The sequence below is a fragment of the Crocodylus porosus genome, unplaced genomic scaffold (genome assembly GCF_001723895.1).
Source record: "Crocodylus porosus isolate Cpor-Errol unplaced genomic scaffold, CroPor_comp1, whole genome shotgun sequence".
NCBI lineage: Eukaryota > Metazoa > Chordata > Crocodylia > Crocodylidae > Crocodylus > Crocodylus porosus.
The window spans coordinates 2626827-2652437 of NW_017728938.1; the positions used below are offsets into that span (position 1 = coordinate 2626827).

The following is a 25611-nucleotide window of genomic DNA, read 5'->3' on the forward strand; positions in this document are numbered from 1 at the left end:
TAACCACTGAGCTACTGGGGCTAAAGCATAGAAGGGTCCTTGCCCGCTCTATTTCTCAACATTTTTCTAGACCTAAGCACTGTGTAGTACACTAAGCAGGTCTGGTCTGTGCCATGATGACACCTACAGTGCAGAGGCCAAGTCAAGAACAGCCAGGTACATGACTAAAAAACTACCATTTGATGCACAAAGGGAAATAGTGTTCTACTCCACATCTTCCTTTACAGCACTCCTCTTCAATATTTAGCTCATGGAGCTGGAAATAAACAGAGGTCCACCAGACAACATAAGCTACCTCGCCAGTAAAAATTCATGCTGCAAAATGAAAAATATCCTTCCAGGATTACAGCTTCTGCCACACCTGTGCAACCCAGACAGTCAGACTCTTGAGCCAACAGGTGAAGACAGACAAGCAAACATCAGTGCTGAGTAGCACCACCCTACACTGTGCCTCCCAGAGCGAGGGCCAGAAATTACACAAACTGGTCTAAGTGATTGGAAACTGGTTCCAATCTGTAATACAACAGAAGCTCAGTGCACATAAACTGGCTTGGGCCATTTTGAAAGCAGCTTAAGATAAACCTGGATGGATGTAGTATTAGACCTAACTGATTTAGGTTATATCAGTTTATTGAACTTCTGTCCCGGACCCCCTCCAGATTCAAGTTAACTCACAGTCCCTCAACATCCTAGGATACTTTGCACCTCTCCCTCCCCCCTCCCCCAACAGGATTGTGCAGATTAGCCATGGCCCAAGCTGTCTGACACAGCAGAGCAGGGAGACATGCTCCAGCATCCCCCAGCTTCTGGCTTGGGCCACTGCAAGTATGTGGCTGCATTTCTGGAATCAAACGTGAATGTCTGTTCACTTGTTTATTTGCTCAATCTATGCAGCTTAGATCGACCTGCAAAAATTTGATCAATTTAGCCTCAGGCTTTTTGACTGTCTGTACTTGGCCCAGAGGTCCAGATGTAGGAGCTATGAGACAGAGCAGCTGAACTCAGCTGGCACACTAGACGAGGTATTAGCCAGCCCCTGACGAACCCAGGGCACACACGGCTTCTGCTCGAGTCTGCATCCCAATCCCAGCAGTCCACGTTCCAGAAGAGTGGAGGGCACGGACCTTTGTATCATGAATCAGACAGACTCCTTCCAACGGAGGAGGAAGATCATTAGCTCAGGCAACAGTCTTTAGGCAGGTCACAATGTATAAATAGCTTACTTCACCTATACAAAAACCACAGGACATTCAGCTATTAGGAGGCAAAGCAAATTGGCTATGGCTAAATGCATGAAATGGGAAGAAAATCACCAGAAGAATAAGATTCCACAGAGCCCTCCAAGAAAGGGAAATGGGCCTAGGATCTAAAGTTTCTGTTCCCCACCACGTCCGATTCAGAAACTTTGGGAAAGATCAGCTCCTGAAAGAGATGGCAGAGCTTATACTCAACCCCCTCAACCCCCAAAACACACACACCACTGCAACATGATATTTATAGTTCTGAAGGGGAGAGAGCACCCTGTTTTACTGCACTGAGTCATGTAAAGCTAACCAGAAAACTGATTTTTCCATTGTCTTTTCTTGTGCCTTGAGTATAGAAACACTCTCAGCATACAGCTCAAACAGAGGAGAAAGGTGAACCCTCACTGAAGTCCCAGGGCCAGATTCACAGTCCTTGCTTATACCAACGTAGGGGAGATCACTCCTTGACTAACAAGATGTGGACCACATACATAGTGGCTCCAGAAGCTCAGACCCCTAAGATGCCAGGTCACCCATGTTTCAGGACATTACCGTAGTATAAATCATTTCTATTATGGCAAGAAAGAAATATTTCCCCCGAGTGGCTTGACACTTATAAAAATGTCAGTGGCTCATCAGTTGCTTTGCATTGATGATTTCTGAAATCCTTCATCAACTCAACCAGAAACTAGGGCTGTGCAAAACAGCGCTGTTCCACTTCGACTTCTGTTTCGATGGAACAGTGTTTCATTTCAAGTTTTGTTTAATTTCGAAAGCACTGTCACGTTTCTTTTCATTGAAATTAGTTTGCTGTTTCGACGTTTTGCCCATGGGCTATAATGGAGAAGCACAAAACTGCCTATAACTTTGTAATTTCTTGCCTGATGCAGATGACACCTGCAGGAATGGCAACCCTTTCTGAGGGCATGATGCCTACCAAGTTTCAAGGAGATAGGCGTCGAGGTTTCTAGGAAACTGCATCTCAAGGTGTTGAAAAGCAACACCCGTCACTTGCTGGCAGTGGCAGCCTCCTGTCACCCAGCAGGCAGATTGGGGGCCCTCATGCACCCCTGGGAGGGCTGCGGGGATCTGCTGGACTCCTCCCAGGGGTACGGGCCTTGATCTGGCTTCTGGATCACAGGAGGCTGCTGCTGCTGCCTGGGACCAGGGCGCAGCCCGCACCCAGCTCCGGGAAGATCGGTGCTGCCGCTGGCCCCAGACAGCACCAGCAGCCTCCTGTCAGGCAAATCAGGGCCCTGCCTGCACCCCTGGGAGGGCTGTGCTGGACTCCTCCTGGGGGTGCGGGCTTTCGTTTTGATTTTGCTGTTTTGAGCTCAAAATGCATCAAAACAACTTCAACACAAAACACCCAGTGAACTTTTGCACAGCCCTAACAGAAACCTTATTGCTTTCCTACTATTACTGTGCTCTTTTTGGCATTTACAATGCACATTGGAAAGGGACTCTGGGTCAAGGGCATTCTGTCTCTGGCAACCAGTAGCAAACAGGGACTCGGGAAAACCATGAAAGTGGCACATACAGCGTAATTCACAGGACAAACTGTGCAAACATAAAGCAAATAGACATTCCCAGAGTGAAAACACTAGCTGGAAATAGAAAATCTCTACCTTCACTTTTGGCTGAGTTCCCCCCCGCCAAACTTTGCACCAAATCCTCAATGCAGAAGCCAGTGTTGTGGCGCTCTCTCTACCTTTTGCAGCAGTGAGTGTATCTGTGTCAAAGCCTTGAAGAAGATTCTGTTACTTTTTTCTAAGCTGCTCTTAATGTCCAGCTCCTCTTCCACCTTATCCTTGAGGAGGCTGGAAGAGTGAGGCTCTAGGGAAAAAAGGGAGCAACAGAACAAGCCTCTGGTGCTTGGCTGGCAGTCCCAGCCTGCACTGAGACACAGAACCAAGGATGGAGGCAGCTCTTCCACAGGTGGCAGCACAGTGGTACAGAGCACCGGGGTTCAGTTGGGAGGGGAAGAGAAAGACAGAGACTGGTTTTTCAAAAACAAGACAGCAGCAAAGAAAGGGACCTTTTATTGTGCAAGGCCCTGCCACATTTACTCTACTGCACAGCACTGCTGCTATCCCAGGCCAGACATGAAGAGGAGCAGCATGGGACCGCAGCTGATAGTGGTGGAACCAATAACTAAAGGTTGCAGAGGCTGGGCTGGGGTGACCCCGGCAGAGAATGACACCTCCAGGGAAAAAGATTTCGACAATCTGCAACTGACAAACCAAGGATCAGCTGACTCCTTTGTGAAGCCCACACAGACAACCCCTTGAAAGCACTCTTCCCCTGCCTCACATAAAAATGCTAAGAGCAGCAAGCTAACGAGAGGCCTGGAGGCCCAGGGACATTCATTACCTGCAAAGGCTTTTCTAGAAGAAGAGGGCAGGGTACAAATTGGCGTATGGACACGGGATAGCATTCAACTGGAAAGGTTCCAACAGCACGATGGAAGTGAGCAATAAAAGCACCTTGTTGCCAAGGGATATCCCAAAGTCCAAGCCTTGCCAGCACCAAGGCCAATTATTGTACCAGATGGGGTAATGGCTGTGTGATAAGGACAAACCAACTAGGGGTTGGGCTACTAACAAACTGTTTAGAACATTTAATCCCAGCTCTTTGGAGGTGGGCAGTGAGCATGCACCTAGTACAGCCTTTGCCATTTGTTACTAAGGCTAGAAATACACATCACCAAATGAAGTGGATCAGCTACACCAGGACAGCTAATCCGCTTCATTGTGCAAAATACACATCACCCGTTGTCCCACCCATTGATCTTGCAGGACAGCAGGCAATATTTTGCCCATTTCCAGAGATGCACCCCCAACAATCTTCAGGGCACACCTCTGGAAGCAGGAAAAAATCAAGGTTCCTACTGCCAGAGACAGCTCCTGGCAGTCTTTGGGCTGCCTCTGAAAGCAGGAAAAAGCTTTTCCCACTTCTAGAGATACATCCCAGAGATTGCCAGGGACACATGTCTGGAAGTGGGGAAAGTCATGCAGGTGCTTTCAGCGCAGCTGCCAAACAGCTTGGGGTAGCCCATACTGTCCTGTTGTTAAGCAAACAGACATTCACTGCAATAAAGCAGCACAAATTATTACTACCTTTTGCCATGGCCACAAATCTGAATATCTGTGGTACAACAAAGGTTATGAATGTCTGTTTGCTTTCACTTTGTGCTGCCATAACATTTTTTCAAAGCCAACAATAGATGACATCTGTTTCCACCTTAATAGTACCCAAGATCTCCAGCTGGGCTCACCCTGGGCGCTGGTAACCACATCAACAGTCCACTAAATGCATTAGATCAAATAGCCATGGCAAAATATCTAACTAGTGGTTCAGTCTCCAAGATAAACTCACCAGCAAACAGAAGGTGCACTGACGCAGGGAGGGATGTGCCGGAAAGGTGAGTGTGTCACAGAAAGCGAAGTAGCAAGAAAATATTTAGTTAGTATGCGACTGATGCGAGAGGGAGATGCATGAGCACAAGAATTTGTCAAGCAACTAGTAATTCCCAGCAGAGGCCCAAGAGCAGCCAGGATAACACAAAGCCTTTAACTGTGTATCAGACATTTGGCAATTGCTGTCATCTGTATTTCATGAAGGCTGGGGCAACTGTTAACATAGGGAAGAAAACACCTTTAGGTATGTACCTGATGCAAAAAAAGTATCAGAGAGGTTTGTCTTCCCCCAAGTCATCTGATGGAACATGCCAAGTAAACTGTGATCTCCTTCAGTAATGAATCCAAAGAAGGCAAAAAACCAAATGCTGCTCCTTAGCAAAGCTGTCTAATTAGTCCCACAGGCAAAGGGCTACTCTTTTGCTCTTGAAAACCCAGGTTCTGTTCCTGCTGATGAAACACAGCAATCGCTGTTCCTAGTGTTGCACACAGGAGACCGTAATGAAGTTAACACAAGTCTAGGCTGGAATGAAAGGGGCCTTGTTTGCACAAGGAGTACGGGGGCACTTGATATTGCTACTCTTCTGTAATGATTTCATGCTGGTGCCTAGGAAGCAACAGGACCCAGATAGAGGCCTCCTGAGATCTGGTTGTGTGCACTAATCTCACAGGGCCAGCTGCAAATGTAGCTGGAAAAAGAAAAATAAGCATTGTAAAAGGATCCTGCTGGGAATTTTCTGTCCCAAGAGGAGAGGCAGTTGCAGAAGGTTTACAATAAATAGGAAAAACAGAATAAGTATCCTGCCTCACAGACCACTGCTATTGAGAGAGACAGTTACCCCTCCAGCAAGCAGCTCCAGATCTCCTCTGGACTGTGGGGGAATGAGATAATCCTGGGAGAGCCAGGCCTCTGCAACAGTAAGCCACAGCTACCACAAGCTGGCCAGTCACCACCGAGTTTGGGACGTTTTATGTTTGACTCCTGTTTCCATAACAGGCATGTTGGGGGATTTAAAATAATACTGATAAATGGTCTGCACAGAATTTAACTCTCTTTAATCAGAATGCATTAATGTTTTGTTTTTAAATAGGGAACAGCAGGTTCTTTGATGAATAGACTGAGTCATCACCACCTAATGTGAATACAGCCCTTGTATGAGCCTCTGCTATGTGCCTGAAGCCCAGCTAGCACCTTCTTAAAGACAGCTCTCCTCCCTGATGCACCAGGCATTACCCCACCCTGTCAGCAGCTCTGATATGGAGAGCAATGGGGGCCTTTTTCCAGCAGTGCAAGCATATGAATGCCACAAAACTGCTTAACAAGGACCAACTCCCTCACACCTTCATGCCTTCCCCAATATACTGCACCCACCTAAGCTGCTGAAAAATACTAATAAAAAAGTCATTGCTACTCTCATGAGTCACAGAAGAGCGAGGGAACAACTCTGTAAGAGATGATTCAACTGAGTGAGAGAGCTGAGGTGGAGAAAATTGTAGGCTGGAGTTCAGGAGTGACTTCCTAGCGCTTCCACCAACCCACAGGAAGCAACAGGAATTCTGCTGCTGGGGATGGGACAAGCCACGGTCCTATTTTCTCTGGCACAAGGAACAAGAGGACCCCATAGGTTTTCCCTTTACTTCCAATTCAATTCCTGGACACTATTTGATTACGGGAGATCTGGAACAGCCCCCAACTCATAAATGCTAGCAACCATTTTTATATTCAGAACAGCAAGGAGAGAGACAAACCTCCCCCAGGATCAGGTTCTGGAGGAGCAGCCTTCCCAAGGTAAAAATTACCAACTTAAAAAGCCAGAGCCTTTGTCAGCACTAATTAGATATGGGTCACCTCCCTGCACTGCCTTACTGAGTAGGGTGCCCTTGTCACAGGCTGGCCAATGCTGCCCTAAACCCCACAGATACTGTCAAAGCGAAAGACAAATGAGGTTAAGTCTGTCTGAACCGCAAGGGTTTGCTCCTTAGCAACAAGAGGAGCATAGCTGCATTCAAACCTACCTACGAACCAGAGCAGAAAAACAGGGAAGAGGCAGTGGTTGACCAACAGAAAGCCTGACTGCGTAGCAGAAGCCTCCAAACACCGTCTTATGACAGTCAACTCCCTGCACTCCTACAGCCTGTTCTGACTTGCACTGCTCTTGTTACTGGAGTACCCGAGTGCTGTCCAGCAGTGCATCAAGCAGCATGACTAGCATTTGTCACCTGGTTTGTTCTCTCATTTAGTCCTCAGCAGGAGACCCATGTGCAGCAGACTGCCTTGTTTTGAAAGGATTTTCTGTAATAAATGCACTCTTGCATGTACATACACAGGTTGAAAAAAAGCCAAGGCAAATGCTTATTTTGCACTTGGACCAGAAGGTGCTGAGCTTTGTAAGGGTCCTTAGGAAGTTCATCCCAATCTTGGTACAGCTTCTGAGAAACAGCCATTCCCTGATCTCTCGACTCCTATTAAATCACAGAGAATGTATGTCTCCCTTCTTCTCCGAGCTCACTGAACACGTGGTTTACAGTCACAACCTGAAGCTCATCTGAGCTCTGTCTCAGCATGGATTCTGCCTCTCGCATGGACTTGAAACTGTTGGTTCCAAAGTGTTCAATGCCCTCTTACTAAACAAACTACAGACTAACCTCACTCTGCTTTGACAGCCACCCATCCTCCTCCTGGAAGTGTTGTACTCTATTGGCTCCCAGGACTCCCACCTTTCCAGTTTTCCTCTTCTTCTTGCCCTTCTGTTAGCATTTTCCTTGTCGACTTCTCAACCCCCTACTCCAATTTTCTGTAGGAGCGCCCTACAGGTCTGGTTTTGGTCCCCTTCTCCTTTTGCACCTTAACACTGGCTAATGTCATCCGCAAGCACAATTTAAACTATACCTTCTAGTCTAACAGCTCACAGAGTTGTCTCCTTCCATATCAACTACAAATTTTGTCCCATCTCTGATATCTCCTTATGAATGTCAAGCCATTAACTGTCTCTCAACATATCAATGAAATGACCCTTAATCCACTTCCCCATCAACATCCCTATTACCTTTCTCTCCCATCTGATTTAGAACCTGGGCATCAGCTGGGACTCGCACCCTTCTGTAGGTGCTCACATCCAGGCTGCACCCAAGTCTTGCAAGGTCTTTCTAAGTCACACATCTAAATTTTGGCAGACCCACATGGCTAAAGCTTTTGCTGGGTTCTCATCACCTCACATCTGAAATACTGCAACATCCTGTCCTCTAGCTTTGACAAAAGGCCATCTCATCTTGCTTACAGTCTCCCAGATCATCTTCCTAGCCCACTGCTCTGACCATGTTGCCCCTTTTCTTGAATCTCTCTCCAGGCTCCCCCTTTTCTCGCATCAAAACACAAGCTGCTTGTCTTCATTTTCATGGCCTTTGCAACCCAGTCTTCCATTCATGTCCATCACCTCTCATTCTGCTTCAAAAGGTCAATTCCCACCTCCATAATGCCAATCTGCATCGTCTGAAAGCCTAACAAGTATGTTTGTGTTTTCTCATGCTGTCTCTAGTGTCTGGGAACAACACCCATTTGCAACTGTAAAGTTACTACATTAATTAACCTTCTTTAAATCTTTTCCTTTGCCATAATGCCTAAAAAATGTCACTGTAACTAGGCTGCGGATGTGCTACAATCCTGCCTACCCTACTGACCTAGATCATCTCATTGTTCCCATCTGTACATATCCATCTCTTGTCAGGCTCTAAATGCTGTTCTGTTTACAAGGTGGACAGCACAATAGGGCCCTAGCAACCTCTAAGTGTGAGTGTATGGCAATATAAATACTTTCTATTCTATAACAGTAGCAGGAATCTGCTGCAAGTTTCAGTCAGGGCAACAGCCTGCTCTGCCCAAACACCTTGTCTTCCCATCCTGGATCTCTGCAGTTGCACACCACGGCCTGACACCGCAGCAGCAGCGGCTCTCAATGCCTACCCCTCACCATAAGCACTAACCCAGTAACTAAGACACAAGTCCCATTCAAATAGCTATTCACCATACCCAACACAAATCAGGCATTTGATAAGATGCCATGGTTTCCAGTACATGAAACTGAGCCCAGCATACCACCAAGGTACAAATCCTCAGATATAAAATCTTTGTTTCCCTGGACATGACAATTCCTAATCTAACTTCTTGATAGCAGTGTACGAATTCTGGTTGCTGCACAGCATCCCAGACAAGGTCATATTCCAGTGACTGTGTAGCACAGTCAAGCTCCCCTTCCTCCAGGTCTAGTGGAACAAGCTCATTTGAAGAGGAGTGCTGTGAAATCACAAGTTAGATTGGCAATGTGACCACATGTGCAAGGTGCCCTCCTGAGCACCCATGTACATCACAGAATATGGGCACCATCCTTCCAAGCCACCAGGTACAGGAATACAAACATTTCAGGGCACAGTCCCCAAGTATTCATAAAGCTCTTTGCATGAGCTGTTTCAAGGGAGATGAGATATTTTCACTTGTTCGCAGATTGGGGTGAATTTGCTACCAGACTTTAGAAGCCCATGTGTCTATTCATATACAGCACTTCTCCTGAGAATGGAGGAGACACAAGACTTGAATACTGATAGCCCCCCACACTGGAGTTTTGCTGCGATTTATCCACCCATGCACTCAGAGAAATGCTGGCACTGAGAAATGCAACTCCCAGCATATACGCTTCCTCAGTGACAGCACGCAGCCAGGTGAGTTACTGTCCAGAAGAGATCACAGCATCATACCCTCTTCCGGATCCCACACATAGCAGCAAGACAAGGGTACAAAAGTATTGCCTTACCTTTAAAGCACGAACTTTCTTCGCCAGCAGGCTTTCAATATCTCCCGCCACTTTCTCCACTAGCTTTCTGGGGACGTTCTCCTTGACTTCAAACAGGTTCCTGTTCTCATTGTAGATCTATAAAGGGAAGAGGAAAAGAGGGGGTCACTGCCAAAGAGATACCCTGAGAAATGCAGACTTTCCAGGAAAAGGATGGCCCAGCCACCAAGTACCAAGGAAATTCACTGAGTAAAAATAAGGTCAGGTAAGGATGTAGGCTTTGGGATTTGGGGGGAGGGGGAAAATAGAGGGCTCGACAGCGAAAGGCCTAGGTAAGAACTGTTTGCTGCCCCAATGATCTAGGCTTTCCAACCTTTCCCCTTCACGTACGCAGACAGCCAATGCTCCACCCCTACCTAAGGCACTACCCACCTATTCTTCTGTTGACCCAAACACGTCAACAGAACACAGTCAGGGTCTTTCAAGTTCATTCTCATATCTTGCCAGTCAGAAAAATCTCCCTGGCTTTAGTAACACCACTCTCCAGATCTCCCAAAGTCAACTGTCAGATCAGGCAACGGCAAGACTAGTTCACTGCTCCTCACAGTGCACATAATTCAATAAGCACTTCGGCTGGCAGCTGATGGTGCCTGGCAGTGCAGACTAACACAAAGCTACTGGTTAGTGGGCCAGGGATCCCACTCTCAGTAGGACATATTTATCCCCTTAAGCCTTACTACATTTCTGGTGTATTTTTTGGGGGGAGGAAGGGAGGTAAGCCAGAGCAAGACACAGTCTCCCAAACAAAACTGAAAGTCCCACTGTCCTAGGCAACATGAACTTGCACATTAAAACAGAAATGAAGTGCTCTTCCCTGCCGCCCTCTTCCTCTCCTTTGGTGAGGCTACAGGCTCTCTGGGACAGAAGCCCTACCACCACAACTGCCTGTAAAGCAACTTGCAAAAATGACTACTCAGAACAGGGACTATTTCTCACTATATGTCCCCATGACACCTATGGCAATTGGGTCCTGATCTGGCTCGAGTCTGGGCAATACCATAATACAAACAGATAGCAGAAACAAAACCTAATAGGTCTTTGGGGACCTTTACAAAATGGGTAAGGAGCCTCAGATCAGCCCCCATCAGACAAAGATGCACATCACAAAAATTATCATAACAAGTCCAGTGTTAACCACCATTCAATCATTTAGAAATGTCTTGCCCTTTGAGAGGATAATGTCACAACCAACAACACCACCGTGGTAACACGGGCATAGCTAAGGTAATGAAATCTGGTGGTTCAGGACAGACACTGATCACCCTTGGACTTGGAGACCAAGGCTCCCCACCCCATACAGGGCACTGCACCATTAGCTTGGTGCAGCACATGATAGAGTAAGGCAGGGCTCCCACAAGATACAGGGCCCTAGCTAGCAAACACCAGCAGGAGACCAGAAAAATGGGCCAGTGGTCTGGTAGCATAAGAAATGCTGTTGGCAGGAAGCAAACTGGAGGAAGCTTATGTTATCACTGCTTATGCAGCAGTCTGTGTATAAATGGGACCCATGGTCACCTGACATCTTGCACCAGTATTAAAGTGTCCTTGAAGACTGAAAAAAGACTTCTGTGCTGGATTTCAGCATCAGGAATAGAGGGCAAGGAATACCTGACAAACTTGTGTCCACACCAGGCTAGTGAGGAGATAATACTCAGTGTAGACTATATCCAACACAGATGTTGAAGGATTGACAGAACTAGAGATGTATCACTCAAAGGTATTCTGTATGCTTCCACCTAGGCAGCAGAGGAAAAGGATTCTGACATCCACCCCAAAGAAAATGCCAAGGATTATTTTATTTCTTCTTTCTCCACAAACCTTTGAGCTGGTATGTGAAGTTGCTGCTTGGTGGTCAAAAGTTCCTTATTGTTTGGAGGCACTTGGAGATAACTTCAAGTACTTGAATTCTGATGTGCGTTGTCTCTCCCCATCCCCATGCTAGCTGTGACAAACTATTCTATTTCAGAAGCAGAGGACATGCATGCTGGCCTACAAGTAGGGCATGGTTGAAGTCATGGTCCCAACCTACTAATATCGTGCAGAGAACCAGATGTGTGGGCACATGGAGCTGGGCTCCTGGACAAAGTCCGCTCCAAGGCATGTGTGCACCTGCCGGTACGGAGCTAATGCTGGAGCAGATGTTTGCAGCCTCCCAGCTACAGCCAGCCCAGACTCTGGGTAGCTGCTGCCAATCACAGCAGGGCTTGCAGCCGCCCAGCTGCCTGCTGGGAGCAGCCCAGGCTTCATGGCTGGCAGCAGCTGCCTAGGGCAGTGGTGTGCCAAGCAAAACGGCCTCCGTGCCATGCTTGGCACATGTGCCAGGGGTTGCTGACTCCTGGTCTATCCTGTGAGACTCCCCACAGGTCCATGCTAGAAATATGGCAACAAGGGAGCAACAGTTAGTTGCCATTGCTCCCCTACCACCACATTTGCAGACTGTGGAGAGTTCCCAGATCTAGACTCTGTTTGTATTCTCCATTCTGCACAAGCTCTTTCTGATGTGCCCAATTTCTTCTTGTGTGCTGCTGAAAGATACCTGAATGCTTCCCCGTCTTGCTAACTTCTCATCCAGAAATAACACTCTGAACACACCACTCCGCTACCAAACTAACGGAAGGGGACTCCTCCTGGAGCTCCCTTAAAAATCAGGGCTTCATTCAAATTACCCTGGCTGCTGACTTTCTATGCAAATAGAGTGACCCTCTCCTGACCAGCCAGTTAGCTGCATTCTAATTAACAGAACCAGAACAACAAAACTAACAAGCCTGCTCTTAAGTACTTCAGAGCATTGAAGAGCTCTTACAAGTTCCAATACATTTCTGGCTCACAAGAGTGGTGCCAGAGGACCTAGATATCAAGTGCGTGCCCGCTCCTTCCAAGGCAGCCATATAGGTAGGTGTGAGATTTGCCTTCACTACTTCAGTTCACAGACATCCCTATATGCAACAGCAAGTCTCCTATATTCTCAGATTCAAGGCCCACTTGGTCTGCAGGGATGGGTGAGAGGCACTGCCCTAGGACAGTGATTCTCAGCTAGGATGCTGTGGCACCTTAGGGTGCCTTGAGATCCTTTCAAGGGTGTCACACAATGTTAGCACTGTCACATGTACAAACACGACTGCAAGATAAATCCACAGATTTCAAAGAGATATCCATAGCATTAAAAAGTCCCATTAAAACCATCCTTACCTATTGGGATCCTTCTGAATTCTTTGCAACTGAAAAATTGCTCCTTTTTCCATAGTCAAAAAATGAGTAAAAAAAAAAAAAGAGCTGGCATTTTCAGACTGGTGCTTGGAGTCTAATGAGCAGTACCTCCAGACTAAAAATGTTGATAACCACTGTCCTAGAAACTAACTCCTCTCACAATGGCTACTTCTGGGAGTCCATATTGGCCTTTCTGATTTTGAAGGGGTCCCACTCATTATAGTCCCAAAGCCACACTATATTCTACAGCAACTTAGTGTATCCTGATTTTTTATGTTGGAAATTGCTAACATCAGAAATGCAGATTTGTATGATTAGGTTAGAAGGAGAATTGTATGCAACAGCAGACTGCTCATGCCTGCTCAGTATCTATGACTTTTTTTCCTTTCTCTTTTTTTTTTTTTTTTTACATGTTCTGTCACACATGCAGACTTTGGTATGTAGAAAAACGTGCTGCTGATAATAATGGATGCTGCAAGGGTGGGGGAAATCCCACTTGGGAGCACAAAGGGTTAAGGAGAAAAAAAATGGAATATAAATTATATTCTCTCATGCTTTTTTTTCCCCTTTGGTAAGCAACAGCATAACAAAATAATGCGTTTTGAAGGCATACTACCTCCAGCTGAGCTGCAGCAATTAGGGAAGCAAAAGAAGAGGAGCAATCTTCAAGGAGAAAGCTTTGGATAAAGAGGGCATCCTGACATTAGTATTTTCCTATTATGAACTAGCAAATCCGTTCCCATTGGTTCCAGCCAGAAATGGCACCTATCCACTGGATATGATCCCCTACTCCTGCCATATACCCTCTGCAGCTGCAGCGCTCTGCAGGCTTATTGTCCAAACAGTTTTTCTAGGTTACTTAGAACAGTTCAATACAAATTGATAGTGACCACAATAATCATAAAAAAGGTATGTCGGACAGGTAGTGCTGCCTAGTATTGAGGTTACCTAGCACATCCCATTAAAAGACTATTTTTTTAAGTCCTTACCTTCTTGCCATATTTTTAACCTTCTTTCTAGATGTATGCCTAAGGCCAAATTGTTTTTGCAAAAATTTCATCCAAACCGGTCTGGCTACTTACAGAATTAATCTGGGGAGCTGGGGGTGGGGGGTGTTAGGGAAGCTGGGGGAAAGATATGTTGTTCTGCCCACATGACAATATATTGGCAACCTTTTCTTCTGCTCCAGTGACCCCATACTTTGCAACAGAGGCTCTAAATCTGGCAAGATGACTTGTTGCCATCCCTGTGAAAATCTGCTCCAACTTGGCAAAGCTATAAACCTATGACAAATACAACTGGCTCTAGCTCAAGGACTTCAATTGTAGCAGCTAAAATGCTTGTCCTCACTGAACAACCTCCATTGCCTTATGATTGCTAGTGCCAACCAGACTTTGAGCTTTCCCGTCCCACATAGTGACCGTGAATACTCCAGACCAGGGATGAAGCAGGATTTTTTCCTATAATATCTGTCTCAGCTGTGAGCCTCTGCTCCAAAGTATGGGGTCACTGGAGCAGAAGAAAAGGTTGCCAATATATTTTCATGTGGGCAGAACAACATATCTTTCCCCCAGCTTCCCTAACACCCCCCACCCCCAGCTCCCCAGATTCACTCCTGTAACTGGCCAGACTGCTTTGGATGAAATTTTTGCAAAAACAATTCAGCCTTGGGCACACATCTAGAAAGAAGGTTAAAAATATGGCAAGAAGGTAAGGACTTAAAAAAAATAGTCTTTTAATGGGACGTGCTAGGTAACCTTAATACTAGGCAGCACTACCTGTCTGACGTATCTTTTTTATGATTATTGTAGTCACTATCAGTTTGTATTGAACTGTTCTAAGTAACCTAGAAAAACTGTTTGGACAATAAGCCTGCAGAGCTCTGCAGCTAAAGATGGTATATGGTGCAGCTAGCCTTAGGGACAATGGCACCCTGGTGAACTTGTGTTTTGGAGCCCTTTCTTTGAATTTAAGTATGTAGTAGTTTTAACGGAAGTTTCAGAAATAAAGCTGTAATCTCAAAACTTTTATTTTATTATAATTTACAAAACAGTACACAAGAGGAAATAACACACAATTCAATTCAATGTTATTCAAATAAAAATGCTATAAGTAATAAAATATAACATCTGACATCATCTTCTTAGGTACCTACAACATTTTGTTTCCTTTCAAGTTTCACAAAATACCAAAAAAAAACCAGAGAACCACTAAGATACAAGACATGTCACACACTGTGACATCATGTGATTGATTTTAAATTATTTAACACCCTCTTGACCACAATGCCCCAGGCAGTCACCCGCATCACCCATCTGTAAGGCCAGCCCTGGGATGGGGCCTGACACTGACAGTGACATCAGAGGTCAGCCCCTAAGATGCTCTCAAAGAGCATCCTACTGGCATCCAGGCAGAGAGGAGCAGAAAACTGCATGATTCAAATACAGAGGGCATAAATGTGGAGGAGAGGAGACTGAAGAGTCAACTAGTGTGTAAGGCATCTAGTAAATCTGGGACTGGGAGGGTAAGAAATGGCCTGGCTGCCTAGGACAACTTGGATCTTGCAGACGAAGAGGAGAACAGGAGGGTGGAGCTGGGAGCTGGTGAAGGAAATGAGTAAATGATAGGGAATCAGTTCGCCGAGATGGAGAAAAAGGGGATCAGATGAGGAAGTGGGAAGGTGAGAGGACTAGATCTGGCTGAACAAGGAACTAGCAGGTGTGGAGTAAAACAAGTGGTGAGGGAGAAAAGAGTATGCTGACAAGGAGTTCAGATGTTAGGAGAGCACAGACTGGCTGGGCAAAGAGACTGTAACCCGGGAGCTGAAACTGGGTGAGGAGGTGAGACGACTAAGGCTAAGAGCCATTGGGGTGAGGAGCACGGGAAGACAGAGATCAGAGAAGGGACATGATGGGAACTGGGACTTACTGAGAAAGGAAACTGGTGACAGGGCTGGGATAAGAGCAGGGGCCTTGGACTTGATTTATGGGCACAGACAAACCAGCACTGGGACAGCACACCTGGAGACCGAGGCTAGGGCTGTCTGGGGAAGAAGATGGGGATGTGGAGGAGCCTGCTGACCAAGACTGGGACTATATAAATAAGGAGACTGATACAAGAAAAAAGGTGGTTTTCAGCCCAGTCTCAAATGCAGCATATCTTAATCTCAACCCTGCTGCTTGCCATTATCCACGCTCAGCCATTCCCACCCGTCACCTCCAGGTCTTTCCTGCCAGTCTCTATGCCTAGCCTGTCCCAATGTTCCCCATCCCTGGTCCCCAACCAGGCCAGCTCTTTTTGCTCCACCTCCCTTCCCCCAGCTTCCCAACCTCCCTGGCTTCTTGTTCTCAACCAGCAAATGCTCACCCCTCAATTCTCCCAGTCTCCTCTGACTCCTAGTCCCAGTCTCCCCTACCTCAGCTCCTCATCCAATGTCTGTGCCCCCACAGTGCCTAAGCTCAATGTCTTTGTCCAGCCAATATCAGTGCTCTCCCTGTGCCGGATCAGTCTATCCTCCCCTTAAAAGGTACTGCTTTTAAGTCTCAGTCTTTGCCCAGCCAAGCCTCATCTCCCGCCAGCTGCTTCTTTGGTCTCGGTCTTCTACTCACCTACTGGCTCTCAGGCTCTCCCCATTTCCCTCTGTCCCCATTTTAACCTCCATGCCTAGGAAGTTGCAGACCCTCCTTCATGGCTCTCAGGTTTCTCCCTTGCCCAACCTCCAGCTGAGTGTCCTTTTCCATCATTCTCTACTCCCAGCTTCAACTAACTTCCTTTCCTCAGTCTACTCCTTTCTGCACACCTCCTCTTCCATGATGTCAGGGACTAGCAGCAGAGTCACTAAGGCTGCCTATACACATGCTGGGGTGGGGGGCATTTTAACTAGAGCATTTCCCAGTCAGCTGCTCTAATTAAAACAGCTCACTGTCACATGTATTAAGCCCCTATCCGTTTCAAAATGGCCACGGCACACTTTATCTAAAGCTCATTCAAAAAGGTTTAGCTAAAGCACCCCCATGACCATTTTGAAATACACGTGAAAGTGAGGAGATGCCAGAACGTTCTAATTAGGACGTGTCCAATTAGGATGTAAACGAGCACATCCGCAGGCAGCCTATGAGTGCAGGAGGAAAAAGCTCTCTGCTGTCCATTCTCTGGCCCAAGCTTGACCTGGCCGGAGGCAACTTAGAGATGTAATTGCAAAGGAAATCTTGCTCAGCCCCTGCCTGGTGCAGATGGCATCTTTGGGGAATGTAACTACTGAACTCTAAGTATTCTAATGAGCATACATAAACTGCAATTTTCAACTTGTAATTTGGCTAAATTAGTGTGTATTTTTATACGGAGGACAAAAGGCACATTCCCAGCACAAAAGCCACATCCCTTTTAGAGGCAAATTTCAAGTCCCTGCTCCAAAACATACAGGCACTCAGTCATTTCAATGAAAAGATGAAGAACATTTTTTCAACACATTCAAAACAATATGTTTTTCCAGAGCCTCATTCTCAGCTGAACTATTTTGGCTTGATTTTTTTTTTTTTTTTTATTCCGGGGTGGGGTTGGAAATCAACTGGAGGCAGACTCCCAACATGGAAAATTTCACTTCAAACATTTTCAGCTTGCAAAGTTATGAGCAAATGAAAACAGTCTAATCACAAGTGCTAGACAGCCTTAATAAAAGGTGGACTTCATAGCACCACCAATGATTAATACATACACAGCAGCTGCAACCAGTAATTCAGGAGGTGGATCTTGGATACTGATTCAGAGCATGCTGCCCTTAAACCCATTCACTTGCCTTTGTCTGTGTGCACAGTAAATGACAGAATCATGCACTGCTCCTGTCTGTCATGGCTATTTGCAGTGAACACAGAGAATTCACTCCCTCAGCATTTCTGAAGCTTTCAATGTACTGTTTTGGCTAACCAGGGTGTTTGCTGCAACCTGATCCTGTGTGTGTGCCCCTCATACTGAGAGACAACTGGAAATCACAGCCTGAGGACCAATAGACCAGGAGAATCAGGGACTCCTAAGTCCCGGCACTGATTCTGCCCCAGACTCAGCGTGTAACCACAGGCAGTCTGCTTCACCTCTTCGTGCTTCAGTTTGCCCAACAGTTAAAAGCTGATGATCGTGGTAATAACGGTTTAGCTCCCAGGGGAACTGGGATCATTATTTAGTGTCTGCAGCGCTCTGAAGATCTAAGGCATCGTGCACATTAGGACTATGCCACGCTGAAGCTCTTTTCTCAGCCTCTTTTCTCAGCTGCCACTGACGCCATTCTGAGCATCAACTACACATGAAAACTGCCCTGATGCCCCTTGTATTGTTGCCTTCAGTTCTTGGCCTTCTCCTTCCAAGAGGCAGCTTTGCTGTCAGGCACTGAAGGGAACATACTCCAAAATACTCAAGTAGTCGATAACGGTGGAATATTACAAGTCCTGTTTGAAGCCAGGTTCAGGATCCATCGTCAGTTGCATAAGGCAGTGATTCTCAGCCTTTTCTATATCAAGATCCACCTTTTGGGCAGGCAGCAACAAATTAGCCCCACATTCTCCCCAAGTACTGCTTCCCTCCCCTTCCCCTGCCTTATCAGCTGCTCTGCTTTCTATTTCCCACCCTTTGCCACTAAAATCTGCTGCTCTCTGCTTTCTACTCCCTGCCTGATTTGCTCCTGTTTTCCGCTCCCTCTCCGGTCTGCTCCTGTGTTGCCTGTCCACTGCTTAGTCTGCTGCATGCTACGCACAGAGGCTGTCCGAGTCACTTGTGGCAGGTTGCCCATCTCTGCCCTGGGGCATTATCTCCTCTTTGCAAGCTCTAGCAAAAACCTTGTTTCCATTTAGCAGATCATGGCTTTATGACTCCTGCTTGCAATGACCTTGGATTCCCCACAGTGCAGGGAACTCATCTTATGTAGCCCATTAGGAACCCAGAAACTACAGGAAGTTACGGCTTATCAGAACACCCTGGCCATACTCCACCCAGGACAGGGAGGCCCCCCAAAGAACAGGTTAAGGGGAAGAGTAGGAAGCCGACCTCGAGGAAGGAAGCAAGGGGCAGGAGGACCTCCGCTGCAACAGAAGCTTCTCCCTAAAACTCCACCTTCTCTTTTGACATGCTGCAAACATGAATAAAGCCACCCTAAAGCCAGGGAGGGAGATGAGGGACAGAGCCTGCAAAGACCACCTCCCACTAACCCAGAATGAGGTACAGAAGCGCATACAGCAAAACAATGTGACATGACAGGCCGGGAAGTGGAGAAGGTGGTCTCCAACTGAAATCTCTCCTGGGAGCCTAGGGAACCGAAATGTAACTAGGATGGAGCAACCAGACTAACTTTCCCAGGTGCTGACTTGGGGCAGGGTGGAAGGGAAGAGAGAGGAGAACAGAACAGCTGCTACAGCCTTACAGTCAGGTCAGCCAGGAGTTGCCACTGCCCCTCTGGGACGCAGCTGCAACAAGACAGCCTGGTGCTGGGGACACCTCATCTCGGGAGACAGAGAAAAGTGACCTGGATGCACTTGGGGACCTGTCCACCATCACTGCTCTAAGTGCTCAGGACCTCAGTTCTGACTCAGTGCTGTCTTCTCCAACACCAGATAGGGTAACCTATTCAAAAGTGACTTGGAAGAGCAACAAATTGGTCTCACTCCAGTAGTTTTCCTGGAGTTTTCCAAGCTCCTGAATGACCCAGCCATGCTGCCAGGGCAGTGAGAGCGGACAGACTCCAAACCACATAAGCATAACTGAAGCCTGCCTTTCTTTCTAGTTCTGTTAGAAATCCATTGAGCAGAGAGGACTACGCATGTGTTATAAAAATATGGTGACCTACCAGCACAAGCCATTTTAACTAAGCACACACTAACATCTATATTGGGATAGGTGCCCTTTTCAGCAGCAATGGAGGAGGAATTCACAGATTTCTGCTGTCTGCACTAAAACCCCAATGGACGTTAGGTGCAGACCAGTGGTCTACTCGACAGCAAATTGGACCGGGATGCTGAAAGCCTATGCTCAGGTCCCAAACTCAGCCACTTCCTGTGTGACCCTGGGCCAAGGTGGAAGAGCGGGACGGTGGAAGAGATGTCCTCTAAACTCCAAAACAGGATGGTGCAAAAGACCTGCTAGAGCCAGACAGGTGCTAAGCACCAGTAAGTCTCACAAGGTCTATGGAAACTAAGGTTGTTCACAAGACTTCAAAATGTGGCCCTCAGCAACACCAAGCCCCCTTTTTCTTCTCTCACCTCAGCAGGACCATGCCACCACACTCTGCAAGCGTCCCCGTTCCAATACCTTCACAAGGAAGCCTGTAGGCCAAGCTGACCCACAGCAGCCCTAACCTGTCCAACAAGATGAACTATCCATCCCAAAAGGCCTCAGTGTGCAACACTGACTTTTGAGGCGAGAGGGAAATGGAAATAAAGCAGCAAATTCCCTGATTCCATCATCTCAGAAGCATTCCCTATAACCAACACCAAAAAACCATAGCAAAGAGGTAGAGGGAAACCAGAGCAGCCAGGGAGAAGATTCTACGTGCACCAGAGCTACTGGTAGGCTTCAGAAATGGAGGCTAAAAGAACTCTGAAACAGAGCTTTCCTTGCCCCATACACACATCTCCAGTCCTCGAAGAGCAATTTGCCCCACTCCCAGCAAGGCATCCCAACCAAGCTCCTTTCAGTAACATGCCATCTCCCATCATCTAGCAACACTTTTTTCAAGAAAAGCCATTCCCCTCTTCCTCCTCAGGGAACAAAGAGTTACAACTAAGGCTGTGGGCAGCCCCAAAGCCCCCTGCAGCCAACGGGTGTTCTGTATTTGCTGAACAACCCAGAATAATCCCCTTGGCCAAGGAAGCAGATCTGGGACCCCACTCGCCGCAGCCAGCAACCAAGGGCCAAACCAGGCCACTCTCTGAACTGGGTCTGGAAAACACTTGTGCAACAGAAGAGCAGCAGGCTAGAGCTTGCTGGGCTACCCACCAGTAACGAGAAACACTGCCAGCAAGCCCAACTGCTTCTTAACCCCCCACCAAGCCTGAAGGCAGAACATGTCAATCATGGGAGCAAAGAGGTCACAGCAACCAGGCAAGAGCTGGAACAAGGACGGCAATAAAACCTGTGGCAGATCTCCCCTCCTGGGAAAGGGCCTGCATGTCCCACTGTGCAGGGGTGCTCCAGGCCTCTTGGCTGTGCTATCTCATAGCTCAGGACAAGGCAGGAAGACTTCTTGCTCTCAAAGGGCTTTAGTGCAACTCCTAACATCCCCCCCCCCCACACACACACAACATTTGGCTTGTGTTGCATAGGCACCAAAATGTACAAGGTTCTTTTTGGCTGAAATAACTCATATTTTTATTTCAAGGCATTTTTAGTCTACTGGGTGAATCAGGTACCTGAGGGCTGGACTCTGGAAGACACCCTTGCTCAAATACCCACATTTAACCTAGTGCATGATAGTGCAAACATGGCATATGTGAGTCAGGCAGTGAGAAAGCAGCCCAAAAGGCAGACTGTGCAAGGAGTCCACAGTGCACCAGAATACACATGCTCTCTCTGTACACTTCTCTCACAGGCTTTGGCTAGGCTTGCAGGCGAGGAAGCCCAGATCAGCTGCACTGCAGGATGGCTAAGGGTAAAGCTAAGAGCTCTGTGTTTTCAGAGATGAGGAAAGCAGAGCTGGGGTTAATCCTTCCCCACCAGGAACTAGGTTGCAGCCTGTCTCACTGTGCAGAGGCCACCCACTGTGGGAAGCAGCAACATCTTTCCGATTCCTGGGATTGCTGCAGAGCAAAGCTCTGGTCTGAGGGGATTTTGTAACTCCTGCCAGACCTGTTATCCAGGAGTGGCCTTAGCTTCTGCAGACAGCAGAATTACAGCAAAGGCAACAGCATCTCTCACTTTTGTGCTTCTTCACTTTACCCCAAGGCAGAGGCCTGATCCAAAGAGCTCCTCAAAACCCACTGGAGCCTAAGAGATTCACCAGTGCTCAGCTTTCAGTGGGTATGTATAACTGAACCACTGCACTGATCTTGTAATTTTATCATGGGCCTTGCAGTATTTGATAGTTATCTTAAAGCTCCAGCTCCTGGTGTCCTGCCAGTAGGTGAAATAGCTATTTTTTAAAAAAGATACATTTTAAGCCACTGTACTCCAAAGAAAGGATGAGAAAGGTGAGCCCAGAGGCCCTGAAATAAAAAAGGCAGAATCTTTATTTTTTAATAAAATCTCATGATTTCTTATCCCACCTCAGGATTTATGGAGAGGTGGGGAGAGAAGAGGTGACCCTTGATTTCTGGAAGCTTGTGTTTGACCATGCTGCCATCCTGAGGGCCGTCCTCGCTGGCCCACAGCTCCCGAGTGAATGATAAAGAGCAGAGAGCTGAGAACCCCGGATAAGGGAGGAGGTTTGCCCAGAGGAGTCGGCCTTGGAAAGAATCACCAGGCAACATAAATAGTTAACAAAAGCCCTAATCAATTCTTCCTGTTAAGCATGGTGGCTGGATGAGGGGGAGAATGAGGATGCAAAGGTTTGCAACTTACAGATCTGCCTGGAGGTTAGCAACTGAGCAGTGCTGCTGGCAGAGGCTTAAAGTGCAAGATTTCCATCTCTCTCCTATTCCCAGCTGCACCTACTGTTCTTAAATTTCATTGTCTAGTGCTTATATTTCATGCTATGATTATAATCATTGTGGTGTCTATATTACATTAACAGGATGTCAGCTTCTGCGTAGCGTCAGGGATAATCAAGCAGGCAGCGATAAGAGTGACACCAGCTTCCCAGGCAGCTCGCTGGAACAATTTGTGCTGTCTGTAGCATGTTGCATGGAGTACATCATATATCACTGTAGGGGTAGGGACCCAGGGAGAGGGGGAGTGGAAGAAGTGATGGGGCAACACAGCCCAGCAAAAAGAGATGGAAGGAACAGCAGAGGGCAGGCCTACAGGGAAGGCAAAGGGGCAGCCAGAGAGAAGTAGGCAGAGAAGAGAAGAGGCAAATTGGAGAGGGAGAGCAGCAGGTGAGTTCCAGTGCTGTTGTCTGGCCACCGCTGTTGTGTCACCCTCCCCCACCCGTGCAAACCTCTCCTCTGAACCAGCTCTATCAGAATCAGCGTCACAGGAGCTGCAGTGGCACAGCAAGCCTGGCAGCACTGAATAAGGCTGCTCTGGGACCGTAAGTCCTCAAGCTCAGGGGGGAGCAATAAGGTGATTTTAGATGGGATGGATGCGCATGTCACTGACTCAGGAGATGAGAGCTGGGAGACAGCAGATCTGGAAGTTGAACTTGTATCCTCTCCATGCTTACCAGTTCCCACTACTCTGGGACATCTGTAAGAGAAAGCAGAAAGGAAACAGAGAGCCTAACATTTGCAAACCCCTGCTCCGTCTCTCTGTGCAAAGTGGTTTCTTTCCACATTCATTCCTGCTTCTTATTTAATAACAAAAAGCAGCCATCCTAGCAGTTCTTTGCAACATTGCTACAGGAGCGATAGAAAGAAATCTGTAGTTAAGCTGCTCCTTAGGGAAAGCCAGCTATAATGAGGCAAACAAACCGCAGAACTTAAAAGCCTGCTTTCTTAATGGAAGAGCCCACTAAAAGGCAGCAGAATCACATGGGAAAAGAGGGGGCGGGAAGAGGATGCTAGGAAGGGAACCACTACTTCAAGGGGAGAAGCCGGGATCCTGCTATCTCCGAGGCCAGCTATTCTGCCACCCCTTCTGTCCCTATCATATTACATATTGTCTTGTGGACCCACATTATTCCTTCTCATCCAGCTAATTTCTTGCATCACCTTCAGAGATCAAAACTGTGACATCTGAATTTAAGAGCATGATCAACTATATGAAGGACCTGGCCTGCTAGGCCGAAGGCAGCAGCAGTCCTAGATCTCTGGGCATGATCTAGTCACTAGAGGAGGACAAAATGCTACACAGAGTTAGCATGGTTCCCCTAGCCAGAGAAGCTTGTCCCAAACTCCAGCAGTCTGCAACAGCCCGAAGCTTTGCACAGACCACAATTTGTAGCAATAATCCACATCCTAGTGTACTGCAGACACCAACTCTCTGGAGGCTGACACGTGCATGGTAATCCACTAACACATCGTTTTCCAGTAAGCCTGTTCCTTTTGGCAGATGTGTGACAAAAATAAACTACAGCAACAGCCATTAAAATGGAAACCCCATATCCTGAGTGTTGGAAAAATTCTTCTTTGCAAGCTTTTGGGTATAAATACCCTTCGTCAGGCTGAGGAAGCATCTGCAGTTGGTGTGTGCTCTTTGTGGATGGAATGAATAGTAAAGAAGCCAGAGGCTGATAGCATGTTTTCATCCAGGAAGAGCATATACCATCTGCAGATGCTTCCTCAGCCTTACGAAGGGTATTTATGCCTGAAAACGTGCAAAGAAGAATTTTTCCAACTATTTGAGTTGGTCTAATAAAAGATATCAGATTTACCCAAAGAACCTTGTCTGCCTATGTCCTTAGACCAACATGGTTACAACCTATAGCCCTGATCCTGATCTGAACCCTGCCTAGGCAGCCCTTTGTGCTCCACAGAGCATCTTTAATAGCAACAGAAGTGCACAGGCTTGGGTCATCCAGAAGGATCAGGGCCTAGTATGCCCTAACACACTGCAATAGGTATGTGAATGTAAGGGAAGAAAAACAGTTAACGTGTACCTGTGTTCCTTCAGATGCCTTCCCATGTCAAACAGGTCTCTAATTAGCACGCATTTTGAGCACTATGTTGCAAAGATCAAAACAGCCTCGACTCTGCCCGCTGTCCTAACATGAACATATGAGCTTGTTCCCATCCTAGCCAGCTGACATAATTATAACAGTGGGAAAACTGTGTCGATGAAGCCTCAGAGTGCATTTTTTAAATATTGCACACCCCTGCATATGCAACTTTTGAACTGATATACCTGGCTTATATCAATTTAGATTAAGTCAATTTTTTGCTGACTTTAACATACGCAAGGATTAAATTGATTTCAGGAGGCTGCATCAGCTTAACCAAATTGGTTTAAAGCCCACCCTTAGTCAAATCAGCATAGACTCTGTGTGAAGGCAGAATTTTTGTAAAATATCATACCAGCCTCAGGTGGAGCTTTTAATATTTTTAATAAGGTTGTTTTTTTCACACAAACATTGGGATGCTTATACTTGCCTATTTATTTAAACAACTACATGGGTGTACTGCAGAGTATTTGAATGCAAAAGTATTTGAAGACTGATGTGCTGATCCCTAGCTGTTTATTTTTGTTCTTAATTGGAATAGTCCTTAGACTGATTTAAATACTTAACTTTTACAGAAATTTAGCTGGGTAGTGTAAGGTCATCTGGTCAAAGTCCATTGGATCCCATCAATCTATCAAGCTAGCATGGGTAAGGCATACCAGTTCCTATAGCTAATGGCACAGGAGGCAGTGATGTGGCCAGCATCATATCCAGCCTCCCCAGCCCGAATGATCAGGTACCCATTTACAGATAGACTTTCCATGCAAATCTGGAGCAAATCTTTACCCCAGGGTTTTGGATTCAGGCCAAGACACTAAGAAAAGGTATCAAAGAAATGGAGGGAAGTGTCACCAGGGATGTTTAGTAAAGAGAAAACAGGCACTGAAGCTGCTAGGGATGGGAGCAGGAATCCCAGTTAAGTAGAGCACTATGCTGGCTTCAGAGACCACACAGAGAGAATCACAGAAGTCGGGTCAGAAGGGACCTTGTAGATCTTCAAGTCCGACCCCACGCCTGAGCAGGAGAAAAACTGGGCTCATAGTTTCATAGTTTCTAGGGTTAGAAGGAACCTGGGTAGATCATTTAGTCCAACCCCGTCATGGCAGGAAACAATACTGGGGTCATAGAACCCCAGCAAAACGTTCATCTAACCTCCTCTTAAA

General features: G+C 46.8%; 1 protein-coding gene across 4 annotated transcripts in view; it reads right to left on the reverse strand.

Annotated features, from left to right (window-relative positions):
- Positions 1 to 25611, reverse strand: part of CACNA2D2 (calcium voltage-gated channel auxiliary subunit alpha2delta 2) — a 721727-nt gene that overhangs the window by 545606 nt on the left and 150510 nt on the right. For all 4 annotated transcript variants that reach the window (XM_019547467.1, XM_019547466.1, XM_019547465.1 and 1 more), the window contains exon 3: positions 9469 to 9585. In XM_019547467.1, the coding sequence (XP_019403012.1) occupies positions 9469 to 9585 (117 nt within the window). The remainder of the gene's footprint in view (positions 1 to 9468; positions 9586 to 25611) is intronic.